The 24,564-nt window shown below is 29.9% G+C and overlaps 1 protein-coding gene across 2 annotated transcripts in view; it reads left to right on the forward strand.

The window, feature by feature from the left end:
• Positions 1 to 18,125, forward strand: part of shg (DE-cadherin) — a 356,238-nt gene extending 338,113 nt beyond the window's left edge. For both annotated transcript variants that reach the window (XM_088191473.1, XM_088191474.1), the window contains 11 exons: positions 5,521 to 5,712; positions 5,789 to 5,944; positions 6,409 to 6,606; positions 6,698 to 6,923; positions 8,298 to 8,516; positions 8,580 to 8,804; positions 8,880 to 9,010; positions 9,080 to 9,215; positions 14,437 to 14,631; positions 16,864 to 17,031; positions 17,742 to 18,125. In XM_088191473.1, coding sequence (XP_088047599.1) covers positions 5,521 to 5,712; positions 5,789 to 5,944; positions 6,409 to 6,606; positions 6,698 to 6,923; positions 8,298 to 8,516; positions 8,580 to 8,804; positions 8,880 to 9,010; positions 9,080 to 9,215; positions 14,437 to 14,631; positions 16,864 to 17,031; positions 17,742 to 17,878 — 1,983 coding nt within the window. In that variant the 3' untranslated portion in view covers positions 17,879 to 18,125. The remainder of the gene's footprint in view (positions 1 to 5,520; positions 5,713 to 5,788; positions 5,945 to 6,408; positions 6,607 to 6,697; positions 6,924 to 8,297; positions 8,517 to 8,579; positions 8,805 to 8,879; positions 9,011 to 9,079; positions 9,216 to 14,436; positions 14,632 to 16,863; positions 17,032 to 17,741) is intronic.
• The last annotated feature ends 6,439 nt before the right edge of the window (positions 18,126 to 24,564 follow it).

Raw genomic sequence — 24,564 nt, forward strand, 5'->3', positions numbered from 1 at the left:
ATGACAACGGAGCGTTTTACTTTTTTATATATTACGTGTCTTGCGAGGCCTCCTGCTAGCTCATGTAATGCCTTCGAATTATTCAATGATCGGGGCTAAGGTCCGAAATTCTGCAAGGTTGTACATCTTGCGCTATGTGCTACTATGTAGCGTCGGGTTCTGTAAGTAGGGCACTAGCAAATCATCCCTCGTATCGCATACATTCTTACCTTAATATACAATTTACAAATGAGGGAGAAATTTATTTCTTAAATATTTTTTGTTTTAACGAATACCAAGTATTATAATTTAACTGCATGATAATGGCAATAATTACTAAATAAATTAAAATTTAATGTAGAATATACGTATGTCATTTCACCCCTATATTTGTATCAGCATAAAGAAAAAGTCGATACCTGCAAATCTTCAAAACGCGCGATAAAGCGACATAATCGAGATAAACGACTGTCGTTATTAAATAACGGGCGATTTCGCTCCTCCTCTTTTTTGTTTTGCCACTTTTCCATTCGCGCTTCGTTAAAACGAAAACCCGTCTTGGTTTTATTTATCCTATTTTTTCGACCCAGCGCGCCGAGTTGCACAACTTACAAACTGTTTCCCGTCGATTTTCGCGCGAGGGGATTTATGGATATATGGCGGCGATAAAATCTGAAGAATTTGAATAGACGCGTACGCATAATTCACAACGCGCGAGGCTTCATGTCCTATTTGTTTTATGGTCGAAAGGTTAACATTGTTGGAGGCGGGAACGAGAGCAATGTGTCTGACAGACACCCCTTGCTTATAGACGCAGGGAGTCGTTTCATCAAACCCGGCAGGGATAACGCCTGGGCGTTATTTGATTTATTTTTATACGCTTAGGTGTATAATGCGACAATAAAACGCTGCTATATCGCTGTTAACAAGTTTTAAAATGACTGGGAGTTGCGTTTGAATTTATTTACCCAAGTGATTTATTTACAATTTAAGTTAATTCAATAAAATAATACTTGCAAAATACCAATTAAAGCTGCAATCACTTAATTATTTAAATATATACATATATTGTGGACGCGTATCAAGTTTTCTACATTTTTCATTCCTCAAGAGAAGCTTACACTATTATATTTCTAATGTTTACACTATTATATTTCTCAACTGAAACATTGCTAATCTTATATATTATACATGAAGGACGGAATAGCGTAGTACGTAATATCTCAGACTAATAACTCTGAGGTTGTGGGTTCGAGCCCTGGCAGCGGTACTCAAATTTTTATTTAAAAAAATCGCTATTAATTAAAAACCGGCACCAGCTGCAGTGACATTTATTGCTTATAAATTATATTACACATAATTATTAATAGAGATGTCGCTGATTCCCAGACTTTCAGTCTCGTGGATATTAGTTACTTGTAGGTGCTCATTATATCTGATTGACTTACTCAGTTGGTACAGATTTACCCCGTTGTAATGCATTGGGCTTACGCTTGTCAGGTTACCACGGAATATTTAATAAAATAAATCAGTCTCTTTTTATGCGGTAGAAGCGTTCCACAGGATACCGCTTACGAAAAGTTTTATTAAAAACATCAGGAAAATGATATGATCTATCCGTTTCCCCCCCTCAATATAACTAAGTGACTAGTGCCGCTCTAAAGTCTATGATCCATTATTTTGTTTCAAAATGCGAGACAATAGACGCTCCTTCTAACAAAAATTTTTAAATGCCTTCGAAAAACATTTGTCAATAGAATGTTTGTGGCGGTTTTACTATGAGCAAATTCGCAGAATTCGTTTGTTAAAAGAAACAAAGTGTTGAAAAGGTTCACTCTTTATTATTGCTTAACGCTTATCTCAAAAATAGGTGTGCGTTGCAAATTTTTGTGAAGTGAAATAATTTGATCGCGGTTAATTTATTTCTAGTTATTTAATTTATATGCAAATTCGCACAAAACGAACACCGATCCAGATTTGATATTTATGTATATAAAATTGTATATACAATAAATTCGATAAAATGAGGTATTTACAATGTTTAATCAATTTTGCTGATTTAATTCAATCGCAGCTGATCTTAATTCTTGTGATTTAATTTACATGCAATGCCGCACAAAACAAACGATAAAACGACTCAAATCTATATTTACATTGTTCCAAATTATTGAAAATATATTCGAATAAAATTATGAATTAAGCTAATTTTATTTCTCACAAACTTTATTTAATAGAAAAAAAAATGTGTTTTTTTTTCAATATTCAATCAATTCAATATAACTTGGTAGAATTAACTATTAGCGATAGTGCATTTTCAACAAAACATATGATAGGAAGGGTTCATTCTTGTAACATGTGTATAATGTTTTCTCAAATTTTGTTATTGTGAATTTTCGTTTTTATTCATTTTGAGATACAGGGACGTCATTTGGGAGTGGAATTTGCTTAACCTAAATTATGCCATAAACATGTATATTATTTTTTTTATATAATGATGCTTTAAAAAAATCGTATTTGTGTTTAAAAAATCACTGTGTCGCATTATTTTATGTAAACAACACTGAAAATCCAAGAATTTTCTTTGAAAAATTTAAATCATAAAATTATCTGTGAAAAATCTAATATTTAATTAAAACATATTTTATTTTACTGAATAAAATTTTCGTCTGCGATGCATTTTTTTTAACGTAGCAAAATTTAAAATATAGAATCTAGGAAATAAAAAACATAGATGATTTTTAAAACGAAGAGGGGTTGTAATTTTATATATAAATTTACAAACCGGCTAAGTTTTGCTCCACCCTGGAAAATGCGTAAAATAATAAATCTAGCAACTTTATTTTAACGCCCTCAGTAATGTTATATAAATATTCTATAAAATTAACGATTATGCAGGTAATTAATGATGATTAATTAAAATAATTATTAACAAAAAATGTTTTTTTCACTAGTTGGTTAAACAAATTAGGTATAAACCGAGAAAAAGATACGAATATATTCGAATATTTTATGCAATATTCGCTAATATTGAATTATCAATCAATAGGTTCTTAAATTATCAATCAAACATCAATAGGTGCTCTTATTTTATATTTTTTTAATAATGAGGTTACCTGATTTGGCATGACTTGAGGTGTACAATAGCATAACTTTATTTTAAATGGTTGACAAGGTTGTAAAATATTATAAGATTTAGGAACCCTGACGAAAGAAGGTCCGTCACTTGACATTTCAAGTTATTAACTTGTTAATTTGCTCATCTTTTTATAAAATATATAATAGTCTTTAATAATTTAATTTAAATTCTCCAATTATTATCAAAGTATTTTCACATGATTTTTAAAGTTTGTCAAACTTAAGGAAGCGACATTATATTTTACTCATCTTTAATAGGTTCTGTTTTGTTTATTAAAAAAGTCTGTATTTTTTCATTTTAACTTTCCAATTGAAATCTATTGTCTTCTGTTTTCGCCATTAATTCATGTTTTTTTAATTCTTTAACTGTCAGTCACTGTCAGCTCGCTCGCTTTGTTTAAACATTCAGATTGCACTTAACCCTTTCTACAGGATAGTCAAATGCCAAAATTTGCTTTGAATATTATTATTTGGAAAAAATCAATCAACACCGTTTTTTTTATTTTTGCCCCAACGAAATAAATATTTATCACCTGATTGATAAGAAACGGTAATTTTTTAAACTAACAATTAAATTAGATTTATGTTCAATACACAATATATACACATCTAAAGAGCATCATACGTTCAATATTATTATTATAACAAATATACATACGTGTATAGGGATTTTCGCGTTATTAATCATGGGATTGCGGGTCTTGGTTATTATACTAAGATCGAAATCTCTATTACGGTATATTACGTTATAACTCGGCGATTCTCAAATGTGATTACGATCATAGCCGCAGCTTGGATGGCGCAAGCTATCTATCATTTTTTTTATTTATTTAATTAAAAAGGTAAATATTTATAATTAAACATGATTATTATTTATATTAATAATAATACTTGAAACAAACACGTCCAATTACATGCAAATACCTACACAAAAATATTTACATACATATATACTATGTAACTAGTTTGGAATAAGTAACATTTAGCTTATTACAACAGTTTAATAAGTGTAACTAAATTAATTACATGTAAAAAATACAAGCTCTTTTTGAAATTACAATCAATAAAATTGTAATTATTTCGTCTTTCATTAATCTTATTCATATTTTATTAGATAGAAAAGACGTAGAATGTATTTTATTTAAGTTAATTTAATGTTAGCTTTCTAAAAGTTCAAACCTATTTAATAGTAAAATCATGTTATATGTAAATAATTTGTTTATGAAAAATGTTAAATTTGAGAATGTTAAAAATTCATTCGCTAAAAATGCATGTTTCATATGTGTATGTTAATTTAAAAAGAGTTGAAGAAGCTTGACAATATATTGTATATTACTAGTATAGTATATTTTCATACTAACTTAATGATTTTTTAACAATGATACTATAAATTGAATGATTATTCCTAAATAATCTATCTGAATATACCGTTAAATTTAAAAGCTTTTTGAATACATAATTTTTATTTTTGGGTATCATTTGGATTTTAGTGAAATATTGCAAATTGATTAAAATTTGCAATGTTTTAAATTGCACATCTATGATTGAGAATAACTCTTATATATGTGTCTATTTTAAAAATACTATTTTTTACAGGCACATAATTTTAATATTTCATAGCATGTTTTATTAGAAAAAAACAATTAAAAATGTTATTGCCCGTTGTAATATGAAAGAGCGTGAGTATTGAGGTCAAAGTGTTCAATCCATGAATTTTGAACACTGCTTTTTTACACTAGTTGCTCGATTTTATAGTGACGTCGAGCATTCACTTATGCACATCTTTAACGCCTAATGGTTTATGTGGATCTCTTTCTCTGTCTCTTTAATATCACGACGTTCATGGTTGATAGCATCAATTTATTTATATCTTAAATCAAACGAAGGTGAGTTAAAATGAAAACCTTTAAATTATGATTCGTCAATAAATATTTAAAGAGTGTCCTGATACTTCATAGTAATATAGTAATATAAAAATGTCCACTTTAAAAAAGATATGCGCCAAAAAAGAGCAGCGTTTTGTTATTCATTTTTGAGTGGAGTAGTTTCCGAAATGGCGTGAGTTTGCAACAGACTCATCGACCGGATCAGGCACACAGAGTAGTGTTCATCACAATTGAAGACCGGTACTTGAAGTGTTTTCCATATCCGCTTTATTCGCATGGCCTCACCTATAGAGAGTACAGCATCTCAAAGAGGCGATAGGAGAAAATATTTCCGGTCTGTAGGACTTGTTTCAATCGCAACGGGCACTTAATTAAATGTCATTTATGATCATAAATGTATTTTAGGTTTTTATTTTAATCACCTTTGTGTATATTAAGATGGAAATAACTTTATTTCGGATTCAGCATGTATTTTTGATGGTGTTTATTAAGGGTGAATTAACGAAATTATTCATTACAGGGAGAGACGCCCGAATCGGAAATAGGCCGCGTTTACGTCACAGATCCGGACGACTGGGATCTACCGGATAAGCAGTTCTTTTGGTTGCCGTCCTTTGAAGAAAGAAACCCTTTCTTTGAGATACAGCGGGAATCTGGGATGATAATCATGAAGTCGGGAACGCCCGACGGTTCCTATTTCTTGAGATTTAACGTAAATTAATCAAATGCTTTTAGTGTTTATACGATGTATCTTATTTAGATATTAACTTTGTTTATTTTTGACGTAGGTAACCGAACACAACCCTATATCGATTCCTTTCCATTGGGTCGAGGCGACTGTCAACGTGACCATCAAACGAATTTCTGCCGAAGCTGTCAACAAGTCCGGGTCGATAAGATTCATTAATACGACGGCCGAAGAGTTTATAACTCCTCAGCATGGGGTGAGAAATACACTTTGTGATATTTTATCAGATAGACTGAAATTTTTGAGAGAAATATTAAATATATAAAATATATAGAAGCAAAAAGCTTCTTATATTTTTGAAGTGTTTTAATAAACAAGCATATAGAAGCATGACTGAAAAATATTTGGTTGTAGTGTAGTTTTTTTATTTTATATTAGTCACTAATAACACAGATAAACAAAAATATATATAATGCACATAATACATATTTTATTATTTTCTTAGATTTCAGAAGTAAAATAATGATATGATTTTATTAAAAGTTTATAAAATCGTATCATAAGTCTAAAACTACAGCATCTATTATTTAGTTGCTGTTGTTCTTTTGCGTCTAATTTGATTTTACTTTCACTAACTTTAAAGTGTTTTAATTATTGTTAATAACTTATACTTTTTACAACCATATATTTTATTTTATTTTTCTTTAATATTTACTACAGGGATTGAGCAAGAAAGATATTCTACAGCAACAAATAGCTTTGATAATGAACACCAGTTTAGAAAACGTGGACGTTTTCACCGTTTTTAGTACAAAACCAATCAACGATACGCACTTAGACGTCAGATTTTCAGCTCACGGTTCCCCATACTACGCTCCGGAAAACATGAACTCAAAAATGTCAAATAAGTTGGAAGAGGTGATATTTTGCTTGTCTTTTGAAATTCAATAATATATTACATTGCTTGGCTCGTATATTTATGGTCGTGCGTGTTTTTTCTGTCTCTCAGATCGAGGCTCTCTTGGACATGAAAATACAAATGGTGGGCATTGATGAATGCCTCTTCGAAAAAGGCGTTTGTCCCGAATCGTGTAGAAACATTTTGGACGTTACCAAGTTTCCCTTATCTGTTTTTACAAATAAGACCAGCTTCGTTGGCGTCTGGGCCAAGGTTGAACCTAGATGTACATGTAGCTCCACAATATTCGACAAACCAATATTCTGCTTGAACGGAGGTGAGATTATATTTTTTTTATCAAATTGAATTCTTGAATTGTGTACGCTGTAAAAATATACCGGGTAACTAAAAAATAAAGCTTTATTATATATATTTACATGTCAAGTGAAACGCTAAATTAAACCAGTGTATTAGTTTTTAATTATAACTCAGCTAAATTTAAGTTTTGTTGGTTTTAATTTTATTAAAAAAATTATAGAGTAGAATAGTTAAATCGTTGATTATGTATTATGTATTATGATTATGCAGCAACTAAAAATCTCTCATTAGTATTTTGAATGAAATTGACGTAAACAAGATAACTCTTCATATAAATCGGATATTTGTAACTTAATGGTAAGAAAGTTTATAAGAGCACTATCAGCAAAATACCTTGCCGAAAAAATAATATAAAAATATTTCCTGATACTGAACAATTTATTTAATAATATTTAACTTATATATTTAAAAAACCTGTTTTGTTATCAAGAGCTTAAAAGTCAACTTCAAATAAATCTCTTATAGTTTCATTTCTATATATTACATGTAACATATTTATATATTTTAAACTAGTATGAAAGCTTAGAACTAGAATAAAATTTATCGAAATTTTCCAAAAATTTAATTGACGATATTTAAACAATATGAGACGTTATAGAAAGAAAACTAATAAATCAAGTTAACTTTGCTGTAAATTTGTAATTTTTGCCGTAAAAAATAACCAAACCTCATCTTACCATGAAAAAAATATACGCTATATGTCCGTTGCACTTATGCCTAATTTTATATGTATGATTGAAAAAAAAGTTTCGTGGTAAATTTTAATGTATAAAATAATTTTGTGAATTTAAAAACTAAAAACCAGGATTTTTTTTAATAGTTAACAGTGAAATAAAATATTGTATATTTCATAAACCCATGAAATTTAAATGTTAAAAATAAAAAAATCTTTTATTGAATATATATTTTGTCAAATCTAGTTTCCTTTTTTATTTTTAAAATTTTTTTGTACATTTTTATGAATTGTAGTAGAATAATACAATTATATTATATAATAGAAATGCTTGAATCTGTTAGTTATTTCATAAATTTTCAAAAATCAGCTTTATAGATACAATAAAAAGAAGAGTTCTTGATTCTGTGATACATATAGTATAAATGAAATACATTCTATTAATAAAATAATTTAAATAGCGTTTGACTTTATATTTTATAAAAAAAAAGATTCGAAAGAGTAATTAATAAAAAATAATACAGCAGTATAATCGACTAAAAATAAATAATAATGTGCGTGGTGATAGGGACAGGTACTTTTTTAAATACATAAAAATAGATGCATTCTACTTTCTTAAATTAAACCGAAACCGTTAATGTATATATATATATATTTTAGGCACATTCTTCTCCGATCGATGCGAATGTCCCGTTGGATTCACAGGACCTCGTTGCGAGTTAACATCAGTAGGTTTCCATGGAGATGGATACGCCATATATCCAACAATACCGTCCTGTAACGAAAGTCGCGTATCTCTATCCATATCGCCCCAAAAAGAATCAGGGTTGATCTTCTACGTGGGACCCCTAAGAAAGAACAATCTTCTAAACGTTCAAGGTAAAAAAATCATTATCACATACCACATTGGAGACAATGGTTCTAAAACACGTTCGTTTGCAGATTTCATGTCATTGGAGTTGATAGATGGTTATCTGGTGCTTCTGGTAGATTATGGTTCGGGAACGGCCAGAGTAGAGCATAAGCACAACCGAATAGCACTAGACGAGTCGCATTTCATTGAAATTATGCTGTCCAGGACCGGAATAGAAATGTTCGTCGATTATTGCCGGATGTCTAGTTGTATGAATTTGGCCGCTCCGAATGGCCAGAACGAATTCCTAAACGGTACGTACCGCTGCTGCAATAATCCCAGATTATATATACGCGATAAATACATAATGAATGCGCTTTTTATTTTAGTTAATGGACCACTTCAGTTAGGCGGCTCAAATATAAACTTAAAGAGTTTGGGTGATTCGATGGGCTGGAAGCACATACCGTCGGACATAGGATTCGTCGGTTGCATTAGCAATTTTACGTTTAATATGGAGGTGAGTTATTTTATTTTATTATGAATTATTTTGTGTTGAATATATATTTTAATAAAAAAATATTTTTAGACCTATAACTTAGGTCTTCCTAGCGATTCTAAACATATGGACATCACTTGCTCGACGACAATGGCTAAGGCTGTGTCGTTCGGCATTGCTCCCAATTTCTTAGTGGCCTTATTGGTTTGCATAACTGTGTTATTATGTAAGTATTTTTTAAATTTTATTACACTTTTATATGCTGTTTAGAGATTTAGTGCCATTTTGGCACTCACATTAAAAAAAATCTAATACAAATATTTTGAAAATTAATAAATGAGAACAGCAATAATATTCTATAACTGAACCTTTCCATGTATCGTGTTTCGTTCAAATTCTAACCCAAAATAATTCAATTTCATTTGAAAAAATATATACATATTTTCTTATTCGTAAGTAAATTTTATACATAAGAAAAATTTCGCGCAATCTAATTATACTTGTATTTATGTATATTAAGCAGCTTAACGGCAATACGTCCTACACATTAAATTGAGATATAATAATAACAAATATAAAATAAACAAATATATTCATATTATGAGTAAGTTTTTTTGCTAAAAACGAATTTAACAATGTTTTTTATTTTGAAAAACTGTGCGCGAGATCGTTACGTAAAAGCGTGATTCGGAGCAAAATAGTTCGCCAAGTATAAAAGGACAATGCGCGATGTCACTCAATGCCGTATAATTATATAAAAAACATACGAAAACCTAATAAATCTAATCCACATAAAAAAACGAAAATTTTGCGCATTTTCTTAGATCAGAGGACACTAGACCAAAAATGTTTTAAAATTTATTATATATATATACTATCATCTATTTAGTAAGAAAGTAAGTTATTTATTCATCGACCCATAATAATATAATATCGACTACTTTGTTAGATATATTTATAATGAATTTTATTTTTATATTATTTTATTAAGCTGATTCTATTGTATTGATTTACATTCTAAAATAGTATGGTATTAATAATTAGATAATTACTTTATATAATCTTTAGAAAATTGCTGCAAATTTTGGTAGCTCGAAGTTGTTTTAAATGTTTATTTTAAGCTTATTTTTAAATGTTTATTTTAAGCTTATTTTGGCATACTGTCAACTATTTTCTCTATTCTATCTGAAATTTTCCTCGCAGTTCAATTTGTTGGACAACCTTTCCTTTTAATTTTACCCATAAATGACTTCTATATGACTTTTGTCTGGTGACTGTGTAGGCCATTCTAGAAACGTCAAACCCTTTGACGCAAACCAACCCCTTCTTTTTCGCGAAGTATGGTAGCTTGGTCTGTGCTTTAAAATATTTTCCTGTAGGAGTCCAACATTTAAATATATTAAATATACACTAAATAAATTAAACACACACTATTCATACCACCCTCGCAAGTACAGCTTTCCTACCTTTGCTGCTGCCATGCAATTCCAGATCATAACGCTTCCGCCATAATATTTGACTTTGAGTACTACGCAATCAGCTATACATTCTTCTCCGACTCTACGATGCACATGTTCCAAAACTTAAAAAAAATGTTAAAAAACTATAATTATTTTAAAAATTATTGCTTTAGAAATTTTAAAGTCGATTAGGTTTTTAATATTTTTTTATTATAACTAATAATGGTTTTAAATTACGTCAAAGTTGGATTCATCGGACCAAATGTCTTTCGCCCAATCTCGGTTATTTCGGGCCCACTCTGCCCACCTTCGAGTTTTATTTATTTCTGAAAGTCGCGGTTTGTGTTGAGCTTTAAAACATAGAAGTCCCATATCGTTAATTCTTCTTCTCATCGTCCGCGAAGTAATGGATGGCCATTTGCTTGCAGAGACTTAAGCAGCCAGGTTTGAAGTCGTTTTTCAACGATTTATAAGGGACTCTCGAACCAAGATTCAATCTTTCTGGGCAGTTGTTTTTCGTTTTCTTTCAGTTTTTGACTTTGATTTGTAAGAACCACATTCGTTGAACCGATTCAAAGTATTTTGAACATTGCGTTAAAAAAAAATTAATGTGTTTTCTAAATTCCGATATATTCAGTGAATAAAACACGATATGCGAATGCAATAACGACTGACAAACCGCCGCTGATATAGTATTCGAATTTATTTGATTTAATAATCTTAATTAATATGTATCCTTTATTTAAGGTTGTACGACGCTCTTAGCTCCTGTATTTTTTGCACTGCTTTAAATTATTACGTATCTTTAATCTTGCTACGTTTTGATGTAATATTGTATAATATATCATATATTATATTTCAAATGCATAGTTCACGTGTACGTAGATACACTATCCGGCGCCCTTGTCGAATAACGTATAAGATGGACTATCCCAGATAACAAGGTCGTATATTTTGCCATGTCAAACCGACCAAAGTCTCTTAATTCATCATCCCGGCAGGGTCGGTTAATACGGATCGGTTAAGGGCCGAATAGGAGCGCTTTTCCACGAAAACAAAAACAAATTGAAAATCGATATGCTAATGTAGTTCGAAAAAGGGGTCGACGGAAAGCAGTAGATGTCGAGGTGGGGGGGGGGGGTGTAAGATAATAAAAGTTTTCAGCAAAGTTTCGCAAAACCTATTAAACGCCCCGGCCGGCACCCCATATATCACGGTTCGTGTAAAAAACGAAATCCAAGTGATCAACCCGGGGTATGAACGGCCCGGGTGTATGCAACGTCACGTAGAGTAGGTGTAGGAAAAACGCCCGCGGCGGTCGTTAAAGTGTTGCAAAACACGAAAACCTTTTTGACATGACAAGAGTAGTTTCCTGGACGGCAGTTCAGCTTCGAACGCGTTCCACGTTATTAATTTCCGAAACATTTTTTATACCTACCTATCAGATCTAGTGGGACAACTTTTATGGGCTCATTTCGGGTAACGATAGTACCGATTTTTTTTGCGCGACGGAATAAATGTGTGCTGTTTTATGGGCGTACTAATGTAACGACTGTGGAGTGTTGAGAATGTGTGCTAATAGTTGTGGAGCATATGAAAGTGTTATCGCGTATTACAAAAAAAAACAACGATCAAAGTATCGTTATTTTGTAGCGAGACAGTTTTTAAAAAATATATTTTACAAGTTATCTGAAAGTTAATTATTATCTAAATACATTTATTATATGTACCTATTGTATATATTTTTCTTTATAGAAATTGAGAAATGAGAGTTCTTATTTTCACTTCTTGATTTTCTTGAGAACTTTAAAAAATTATATATATAAAAAATATATATTGTATATAGTATGTGATTATAATAATTACGTATATTATTGTAGTATATTTATATTATTGATGATCGTTAAAGGGAACAAACTTCAGTAGTATGATGATTTGTTATATAATTAAATAATTAAGGGACCAGAATGGATATATCGATTTCTATTGAAAACAGAGTGTCAAGCTACGGAGGAATTTAGGGCTTCCGTATTTTTACCCGAATCGTAGAAAATATACAAATTTCGAACAAAATATAGATAAATAACATTTTCGGATTATTTAAAAAATTGAGATTTAAAATCACCGACAGGCAAATTTTATGGCGTAGCTCTGTGTAAAGCTCCCATGCATTTTTGCAATCTGCTGACTACGTGGATTGTTTTTTTTATCTGATTAATAATGTGGTTCTTAGTTTAGCAAAACACAAAAATAAAGCCGATTATAGTAATTGATAAAATCGTAAACAATTCTTTTTACCTATTTAAATACTTCCGACCCTTATTAAAGGCTTCCAAAAAAGCGTGCATATTTTCGAACATATGGCACGGACCCACCCTTTTTATGCAACGATATAAAAAAATAGAGCGGCTGTAAAACATATAAAAATATTTGTACAAATTTCATTTTTAACAAAAAAAGGCGAGGGGGGGGGTGCAACTAAATTTAAAAATTAATTTTTTAAGCGTAAAATATGAATGTAGCTCAAATTTTTAAACTTTTAAACATGATTTAAACTTTTAAAGTTTAAATCATGGGTTGCATGCGCTACTTAAAAGTAATTATAATTGAAGTAAATTTGCTATTAAGACTGAAATAATAATATAGATTTTTTTTTTATAATTTATTTTTATTATTATTTTAATATATCCTTTTTATATAACATTTATATAACAATACTCGGTAACGCACCGCTGGTAATTAGGTGGCAAACAAAAATGAAGTTCTTCCAGAATCTCCGAATTGTGTATATTTTCTACCAGCGATTTGCATAAATACTTTCTCAAGTACGCTTGAAATCATATATCAGCATATCTTGTATGAATTTTGTAGGATATATAAATAAATAATATTTATATTTCCTCATGCACTTTTTAATTTCTTGTTATTGCAAATAAGTCGTTTGCATTATTAGGCAACCAGATTAGAGAAGCATGTTCAAAGGTTCTGTGCATTAGGTGATTATATAAGACAAATCTATAATCCTCTTCTTTGTCATCACTTCTAAACGATGAAGTAAATTATTATATATTTTACAATCAAATTCAAGGAGCGATTTTTCTCTAGAATATGTCATGAAATCATATTTTTTGATGCAAAATAATATATTAGTGGATAACCTCGCACATAGATTTTCAAAAAAATTTTTTACAGTCCTCAATTGAAGCTTTTTTTATGAATACTTTAAAATAATCGGCGCAAAGTAAGAATTTGGAATTACGAATAACTTGTTAATATCATTATTAAAAATAATAATAATTAATGGGCAGAGATTAAAATCTTAAAGAATTTTGTGGCAATGTGTTCAAAGGAGTGGTGTTACCAATTGGTGATAATTTGAAATGTACGATTAAAAAAAATTATCGCGTATGGAAAATCATTTTTATAATTAATAAATGCATTTTATTATAAATACCTTTAAAAACGCATGCGGGCTACTTTTAACTGCCCTGTACAATATTTTCGACATGATATTGATTGATAAGAGTAAATTTCGTTTTCTGAGCGAACCGTTCGAATTTGGGTCAAAGCGTTTGATTAACTTTCCGCACTGATATGTACTGAAACACTAATTAAACAATTGGTTTTTGCTCGAATCTCGCTTTTACGCCGGTCCTTTTGATCAAAGTCCAAATTTAATTACAATTTATGGAAAAAAGAGATAACGGGTTAAAGTCTGGCTTTTAAATTTTAAGTAAAATTGTTTTTAAAGATTCAATTATTACCTATGATGTAAGATTAGACCTATACATATTTTATCAAACTCGGTTTATGTTAATTGTGACCAATTTTAATGTCGCCTATTTTGTCGGCCCTTCGAGGGATGAAAAATCGGTTTATTTACGACTTCACGTTTTTACTACATGCTTTCTGCATCTCATTTATTTGGGTATTCGTCGTGAAAAACAACAACAAAACCATAATTGTATTTATTTATTTGTCGCACAGTGCTTCTGTTGACTGTCGTCGTGCTGAGAAGGAAGCAAGTGGGATGGGCGGAGAAGGAATTCGACGACATCAGAGAAAATATAATCAACTATCAGGACGAAGGAGGCGGCGAGGGGGATGCTGCTTACGATCTGCACGTTCTGAGGCAGAATTACGAACCACCTGAAAAGGAGAGGGATAAGCATCAAACATACGGTAAGATTATAATGTTCTAACATTATCATAAATAGTATCTATGGATGATTTTCCTCGAATTAATTTCGGACTGCGAATATCATAATCATATATTTTTTTATATTGGGAATATAATACTCAAGAAAATTACTTATGTAATATATTCACATTTATTAATATGTACCAACCTTTAAATATACAATAGCTAACATAAGTTACAATTAACATCAATGATATTAGTAGTAAATTGGTATAAATTAGTAAAATTAAAATTTAATTTATAAACATTAAAAAGTCTGTTTTGTTGTTGATACCATTTTTTACTTTCAAGTACATTAATTAATTCATAATCCTTTTCGTTTGTCGAGAATAAATTCTTATTATAATTTAATTGCGAATTTCATCTCTCTTCGTGCGAATTCGTTCGTTTTTTATTCGTTTCCACCAAATATATTAATAAAAAGGATCTTCTCACTTCTCTACGCCGCTAATTTTTCATTTTTGCTCTTTATAGCCGTTCGCCGAAATGATTTTTTCCCTCAACTAATTTATTATCAGGCATAGTGTTTGTGTGTATAAATTCGGTTAACTCACCAGCCAGAATTCTAATTTAATTCCATTGCCTTTTTAATGAATTTTCGCTCGTTCAAGAGGGGAAGCGTTTACGAATTAATTTCGTTGGGGGCAATTAATTTTTCTTCCGCGGAATACACATATATACAATTTTTTTTATATATGTATGTATTTATAAATATGTATATATGAAACATAGTGTATATTATATATATATATTTTTAAATAACTAGCCTTCTTGGCCCATCACTCTTATTTGACGACTAAATTTTTCCTCCCTGCATTTTAAAACAGGCCAATTATCCACTGCTTATCGGCTCTCCGATAATGAGAAATTGTTGTTGCATGATAAGCGGCCGTTCTAACCGGACTCTGATGTTCTTCCTCCGATTCCAATCTAACCAACCCTAATTGCTCTGCCCCTTCGAGTGTGTCGGTATAAAATAAAAGTCGATTATATACCGTCGCATTTCCAACGTTGAATTTCCTTCAGCACACATACGTATGCTCGTTTTTCCTTTTTATATATATGTATGTATAGAAGTTCGTGCATCGTATGTCATAGCAAACCGCTTCTTTTGGTTTTTCGATAAGAGCGACGCTTTTATAAATATTGGCTTTGGAGTTTTATATTTGTGTATATGCATATGTATAATATATAATAAACGTAGGCGACTTTCCGCGCTTTTTACGAATGCCAATCATAATCTTATATAAAATATAAATATTCTTTATATATCATACATTTTTACCGATAATTCAAGAAGTTTATTTTCAACTTTTTTATATATGTATATTTCCATAAACAATCGAACAATATTCGTTTCTGATTTTAATGGACAAGTTTCAAAACGAACAACTATTATATGTTGTTTACTTCAGCCTTATTTATTTAGATTAATTTTTTTTGTCCAACAAATTTAATGTTTTTATTAAAATAACACGTGTTAAGTTAAAATAAATCGACGCTATTTTTTTATCTTCATTATCAAGTTGCAAACATAATATAAACATTTTACTTAATGAATAATTACTTATTCCAAAGTAAATACGATAAGAGTACGAATACTGAATTAAATTAAAACATCATTAGTATTATGATTAAATTGTGAAGTGAAAGTTAGGGGAAAAATACATTAAATATTTATTTAATATTAGAAAGCTTAGAAGCACTTTTTTATCTATATATTTTTTAATTAAAATCTCTTAACAGTATTAAATGAGAGGTCACGATGCTCTTAATTTAATTTAAATAAATAAATATATATAACAGAGTATTGTATATTTATTAATCACAGTTTAAAATCAGTTTATTTTTTATGGCGCATTAAAATACTATTTATGTACTTAAAAACAAATCATTAAATATGTTATTATGTATTTTATATATTTACTACCAACACCATAACTAAAATATTATCTTATTTCCATATTTACATATAAATAGACATAAATATATAAACAAAAAATATTTATTATTTTATTTTTGAATAGCTATAGAGAGTTATATCTGGAACTAGGTTTTTCTTTAGCTTATTAAAGTGTGTTACAGTAATACACAGCTCAAAAATAAACTTACATCCATACATAATACATTTTCTCTACATATCGAATACAATGAATGAAAGAGCAAAACTATAATAATGAAGTTATTTTATATTCATATTTTTTTCTGTTTAGCTCCCGCAATGCCTGACACACTGATGCACGCAGACATATCAGGGTTCCTTGACGAGAAGAAGCACAGTTTGGATCGAGATCCTGACAACAACCCCTTCGACGATGTAAGACACTACGCGTACGAGGGTGACGGCAACAGCACAGGATCTTTATCGTCCTTGGCCAGCTGTGAGTATCAAAAATATTCTGAAAATAAAAAAAAAGCACCAAAAGAATAACCAATTAATTTAAAGAATTTAATGCGCTACAAGAAAATTTTGTTGTGAAGAATTTTTTTACTGTGATATTAGCCAAAGCCACTAAATAAATAATATCATTTTAATTTATTTTTAATTTACTTATTATTTAACATTTTAGTAGTAGTTGTTTATACACACAAAATGCATACGATCCGAGCACCCGCACCCAATGGTTTCCAGTATTTTTAGTTAACATTTGCCATTTCTGCTCGCCTTTATTAATTTGCGCAAAAGTTGCCGCCATCGTCTAAAATAAGATTTTGGCGATAAGGTGTTATTACTTTATGACCCATCTGTCACTTAATATTATTTTCGTTGAAACTGTATTTTTTGACATTTTTTTATCACTAAGATAATTGTAAATCGACTAAAAGACTTATGTCCGAGTTCAGACAGTTTGCGTGTGTGGCAAAGCTCGGACAGATCTGTCCTGGTGTCCGTCGGACATATCTGTGCGTGTGTGATTAGCAAATGTGTAGATATTATTTAAGAAAATTTTGAAACTGTACTCATTGCTATATACTAATATATTATATTGCATTAAATGTATTTTAAGACTTCGAAATTATACATATATTCATTCCACTCTAACTCTTTGATTTCCATTTACATATGTTTTACTTTTGCTCTGATTCACAGGTACGGACGAGGGAGATCTCAAATTCAATTACCTGTCTTCGTTCGGGCCCAGGTTCAGGAAGCTGGCTGATATGTACGGCGAGGTTCCGTCGGACGAGGACGAGAGCCAAGCTCCTGGCGAGGAGAGCTGGTGCTAGTTGAAGAGCACAGGTAGCAGAAGAGTGTCCACCCCACCAATCGCCTTTAAACGCATCCATCCACCGAAACGTAATTCGAAGCAGGGAACGGGTGAAGCCTTCACTGTGTACTTTATTATGTAAATTTAATAACGTTAAAAGCTGACTTTATCGTTGTGTCGCTGTGACCGGAGGAGATACGCCAAAACTAATACTTCTTTGCGACAAACATACACCCACACACACACAGTCAATTCGTAATCAAAAATATATATATATATATATATATATATATATATATATATATATATTTGTATATATACATATATATGTATAATTAAATCGCAATATTTTATATCAATAATAAATAAATTAAAAAACACGTTCCAGTGGCGATGTGTTGAAAATTTGATTTAATAATGTTCGATCGTTTTTAATAAAAAATATATCGCGCGTGTCTACAGTATATTAAAAAAACACACAGTTGTCGAAATTTATATGAATTTAAAAAAAGCATATTTTATTTTAATATTGCTATAGTGTCATAACTGTAGCTTTATTATTTTTAAATATGTGTTTTTTCAATAATAAAATATAATATTTTACTCAACTTGTTTATTAGGGATACTCAAAATGGTGTTTATGTGTCCATATAATCTGTGGAAGCACAGCTTCTACTCTTGTAAATATTTAACGGATTTAAAATAATAAAAATACAGAGCATTCCTATTTCATTTCATCGAGTAGTCTTTTTGTTATTGCTAAACATTAATTCAACCATAATCTCTTGTTTTATATTATAATACAATATAATTACATTTTTTGGTATCCCTAATATATATTTCTACAAATTTCAATTCATAACATCATATTAAACGTACGTTAATTGACGATTAAAAATGGAATAATAGACTGACTAAATATAGCGGGCTGTTATCGTATCTATTAGATTTTTGTTACTGCGAAAATCAAATAAGTCGTAAATATATATTAAATGAATGAATCGTTCCCGAATATTTATATACACACATCGCACGCGTAAAAATGCTAGATATCGATTTGGTTTAATTTGGTTTATTTATGTAATAAATTATACACTTTCGATTGATATTGAAAATTGACAAAAACCAAAGAAATCGCATGGTTTAATTAGTTATCGTAGTTGATTTTTTAATATGAATAAACGATATCTAATGCACATTTGCGCGTGTATTAAAAATGTGATTTATATATAATATTAATTATAATTAGTCCAAGCACCATTTTACGAACCTAAATCCTATCGTTTAAGATCGACGTCGTCTGAGTAATTTCATATTCACTATGTTATCTTTGTAATATACATGAATAATTTAATAATAATACACAATAATAAATGTGTTGAATTAATATGGCAAATTTAAGTCTTTGCTATTGAAATATTTTATATTTTTATCCACATTTATATTATCTAAGTTACAAAATCATTCCACTTGTGCTTTTATTTGTATTTATTTTCAATTCCATCGAATTATTCAAAAACATTTACTTTGTTATGTTTTATATATTTTTTTTAATTTATGTAAAATCCTTTGTGGAAATTTATGTTAATTTTTTATTTTGTATCGATATGTATATTAATAGTGTGAAAACTTCAACGTTTTATTTAAACAATTACTTTTGATCTCTTATATAACAAATTTCAACTAGTTTTGGTTATGTAATATTTTATACATTTATATATATTTTTATATAAAATTGACATAATGTAAAAGAAAATAGTTATAGGTGCCATTTTATTTATATAAATACACATTTTTTTAACGCCTCGATTAATTATAGTAAATATACCACATAGTCATTTTCTTGAATATATACATATTTGATTATTATTTAGTTATTTTTAAAGTTGTAGATGTACCAATTTTTTAATTTAAAAAGTAATAAAAAAAAACTTAAGTACAAGGACCGATGACGATTTGAAATAGTACATTTTCCTATTTTTTTTTAATCGCTCAGGTCGTTGGTTGAATTTAATAAATTGTATTATATAGATAGAAATGTTTGTAGGTTATAACGTCTTTCGCTGTATCTTTTTTTCCATTTATACGACTGAATAAGTACGGTATGCTAGTTTCTATACGTGAATGCGACATGGCATGTCACATTCGAACTGATGTCGGTTTTTTGAGCTTTCGGTGATTAAATATAGTGCGGATGAATTAATTCGGCGATGTGTAATGGGCGTGTGAAAATTTTATTTCGCACTATGTAAATCTTAAAATTAATATTAAAAAAATATATTTTTCACCTAATTTCTTTTATTAATAATTTGCGTTGGTGCAAGTGCAGTCGTTTCTTATATATTATTTTCATTGAACTATATTAATCGTATCTAATATCAAATCTAAATCTATGATGGCTTTTAATTTTTCTCCCTTCTCGGTCAATGATTAAAATGGCACAAGACGTTATGACGATTCCTCGAAAGTAGGAAGGGACCATGATTTCTAATTTAAGTGTATATTTTTGTAGCTTAAAATCAATTATAATTTAGTTAAATTAATGTTTTAAAACTGCACAGCACCACATTTTAAAAATATTTTTTTGTAGTAGTTCAAAGAATAATTTTTTTTCGATCTTTGTTATTGAAGACGAAAAGTAATAAGTGTGTTGTTGAAAAAATGTTATTGTGAATGTTTATTTTGGATTGTCAAATGTGATAGTGATTTTCTCATTAAAAAAATTTAGTTACATATTAAATTGCTGTTGTTTTTAGATGTATATACGTTTATTATTTTTTATATATAAATGTAAATACGTATATATATTTTATAAATATTTTTATGTATTTACATATCAACGTACACTCACGCGAAGATAAATACATTCATATATAATATGTACATACAGGTGGTTTTCAACGATATAAATCTCGAATTTATTTTCTTTTTACAAAAAAATCTATTGGGAACCCCTGATTCATACATAAACACTTACATATATAAAATAATTCAATGTGAGCTATCAATTGCACCTTTGTTAATGACCAATGAATATAGCACGCAGCTGAATATTAAATTTTAGATATACGACGTTACGAAATTAAATAAAAATGTGGTCGTAAAATTGAGGTATACAAACGTAAGTTATGAATGTCTTATATTAAACATAGTGATTATGATATACATATAGTATTAAATTCGATATAGCCAACCATAACATCGCGGGGGTTGTTTTCTTTCGGGGATGATGAACGTCGGAATCGTTCGCCACTAATCCACTGCCTGAATACGATATATAGCCATCATTGATTATATTTAAAAAAAGATAAATTGTGATTTTAATAATGTAAATTGTTAGAAGTTTGCGGGTTATCGCGAGCTAAATGATGATAACAGCAAGTTTTATAAAGTGTAATTAAGTTTATTCGTAATAATTGTGAACGCACTTTGGCAAAGAGTATTTTTAAGCTTAACATCGAGTAGTAAGACTTTCATTTTATTTTATTTGATACACGCACTTGTTTTAGATGCTTGGACGTTGAAGTAATATTTTGTCTAAAGTTTCCATGAAACTTAGTGTAAAGTGTATACATAATGTAAAACTAGCGTATGTTAGCGCCACAATTAATCCGCTCTAAAAATTCTCTTTGTCGAAGTAAATACATAATAAATAAGTTTAATTATTGTAATATGAAACTTTGTACCGTACATATTGTGTTAAATTTAATGAAAAAAATAATCGTTTTGTGTATGTATGAAAAAAATAAATAATTACATCAGCGAATAATAAAGCGTTTTATTTATTAATGTTGTACGTAAATGTAATATATGTGTTTGTAAATATTTAACGTAATTTATATCGAGCTCCGGATAAAATAACGCCACAATTCTAAAAAATCTATTATGAGCAAAACAATAAGCAGCAACCCAATTCCTTTTGAGGGAAATTTTACATTTAAAAACTTGCCACTTGATGTAAAACAATTTCATTTAAAATTTGTAAATATTTTCGTGAACCGCAATGCGAATCACAAGCTAAAAATATTACGCTGTAAAATTTTGCCCACTATATAAAGACATGCAATTAATTTGCTTTCGTGCTAATTTTTTTAATTTTGTTGAAAGTAAATAAAACTAAGAGATCTTGCAGCAAACAGAAATGAAATCGCATAAATCATAGTGAAACCATTATTATTCAAATCAAAATACAAAATGTAAAAAGTATCATCAACATTAAGATAGACCGGAATAATAGTCAACCGAGGAGTTAATTCTACCAAGTCTTAAAATGAACTATTTTATTCTTTTTTGCGAGCGCTAGTGGACCAATACCACGGTCTTCATCTGTATCGTTCACCGTTCCTAACCTCCTAAGCCTTTCAAATATGGTGACAAAATCCAAGACGATGTAGTACTTACTTTTAAAAAGCATTAAATTATAGTCGCGGCTAGGATTCTAGAACTGTCAAACGTAATGTCTGCACTACACTCTCTGGAAGTTGTCCGAACCGAAGTTACAACTGAAGTCGGCCGAGATCTACGACTTTGAGTAAGCGACCACACTGTCGCAAATTTCATTTGCGGCGTGAATGACGTCCGGCCGGCGGCTTCTGTCACGAACAGCCGCCATATTTTCGCGCGTTCGAAAAAAATATGTAAATTTTTAAATTGTCATATTATTAAAATTACGCTACTGATAATTATAAAAGTTTGTCTGGACACTCACTAATACCATATCAATGAAAAATATTCAATTTACGCAAAATCTTTGTTGGCTTTTGCAAAATCCCATAAGGCATAAAAATGATACTTCATAATACGAACACCACATGTGTGACTATCCTAGAATTTGTTACCATCGATTCTGAATGAGAATTCGTTATGGTGTGACATTTATATAAACCGATCTAGGAAAATACATAAGGATATTCGAAACGATTTTTTTAACATAATAAAGTACCACTAATTATTTTTTAGTTACATAATTTTATATGAAAAAAAATATATTAACGATATATGTTAAAATAATATACTATCAAAAATATAATTAATCCTTTTTGGTGCCCTAAAATATTCAAAGGTGTCAGTAAGAGTCTGTCCTCGATAAGCATGAGCACGTGAATACGATGTAGCGCTCGACATGCGTGTTAACCATAGGACGCTTACGCGCATAATCAAATTGAACCGAGTTACTCGTTCTATCTCAGTTTGCGAAACACCATCTCATTATCTCTCTCACTCTCGTCACTTAACACGCGAGAGAGCGAAAAGGGATGTATCTCCCCGCTCGCGCTTGAAAGGGCAGCTCCGACTTCGGTCCCTTTGACTCGGAAATAATGCCGACAATGTTTGGAAGGGCTCGAAGCTGACCAAGTCGACTGAACTGATAACATCCGAGAGAACCGAACTCGACCGAAGTAACCCACTATATTCTCCGTCCTTGGCCAATCTTGCCTAGCTTCCAGAAAGTGTAGTACAGGCATAAGGATATTTTAGGCGATAGCTAAAGAAGCTTTATAATATTTCGCGTGAATCTATAGTAATAATCTGTATGTTAAAGTATGTGTATGAGCGTACATTTGAGTTGATGTATTGTATATATGTATGTATTATATATAAAATGTTAAGTAAACCTTTTTTGTATGATATCTATCATCACGTATTGGGAAAACCTAACAAGCCATGAAAAAAATAATAATAGAACACTACCACAATAATTAATTCTGTGAATTCTTGAAATAATTAATTTATGTTAATTATTGTGCATTTTCCCTTTAATATTTTATACGCTCAAATTATTATTTTAATGACTTAATACTGTTATATCAATGCATTTATAAGTAATTATAACATAATTAAAAAGTGAAAAATTACATAACGTAAAACAGAGTCTGTTATGTTTACAATTTGTTGACAACATTTGTTTCCCATCTTAAAATTGAAACAGGAAATTGCATGAAATGGATAGCGAGCGTAATAAACCTGAACTTTTAGCTTAAATTTACAAAGCATATTACGGAGCTCGGTTAAAATGGCTTGTCGCTATTCCGACACTAAGAATAATATTTACCAGAAGAAGCGGTTTATCGGTAAAAATATAATGAATAGCTAATTAGGCATCAACTGTCTGGTTTGGAATCAAAATTGTATTGTTTTAAGCTTGAAGTCATTAGTATAAATTATGAATTTTTAAGAACAATATAAAACACACAGATTTTCAGTCATAGTGAATGAAGAATACTGATAATCATCATAAAAAAGTTGTGTTAACTTGAATAAACTAGCCACAATAACGAAATAAGTGTTTCAAAACCTAGGTGCCAGATTCGAAGAATGACAGCGGCGGGATGGTGTACATATAAACGACATCATTTTTAATACATAATTTTTTCAATTGTGTTCTTTCAGTGAAATAGACATTCATTATCATACGACCTGTAGTTTTTTTTATTGAATTTTAATGTTGTTTAAATGGCTTATTCTGCGTCTGATTCATCGAAATTATCACAAGCTAAGCACATCTTGTTTCTATATAGACCACGTAGTGTTTTGTACATTAATTTCTCAGACAGATTTATTTATGTTAGCCTCAGGATTTATTTTCAATCAACAATAATATAAGAGATTTCAACAACCCAAATCAAAATATGCTATTTTTAGTTGTGATGCTATAGTAAACACCTAGCGCTAAAGTTATTCAACTACTTCGAAAGGCAAACGTCG

This window comes from Plectrocnemia conspersa, unplaced genomic scaffold, assembly GCF_051122295.1.
Source record: "Plectrocnemia conspersa isolate PC_06_02 unplaced genomic scaffold, ASM5112229v1 ptg000009l, whole genome shotgun sequence".
NCBI classification, from domain to species: Eukaryota; Metazoa; Arthropoda; class Insecta; order Trichoptera; family Polycentropodidae; genus Plectrocnemia; species Plectrocnemia conspersa.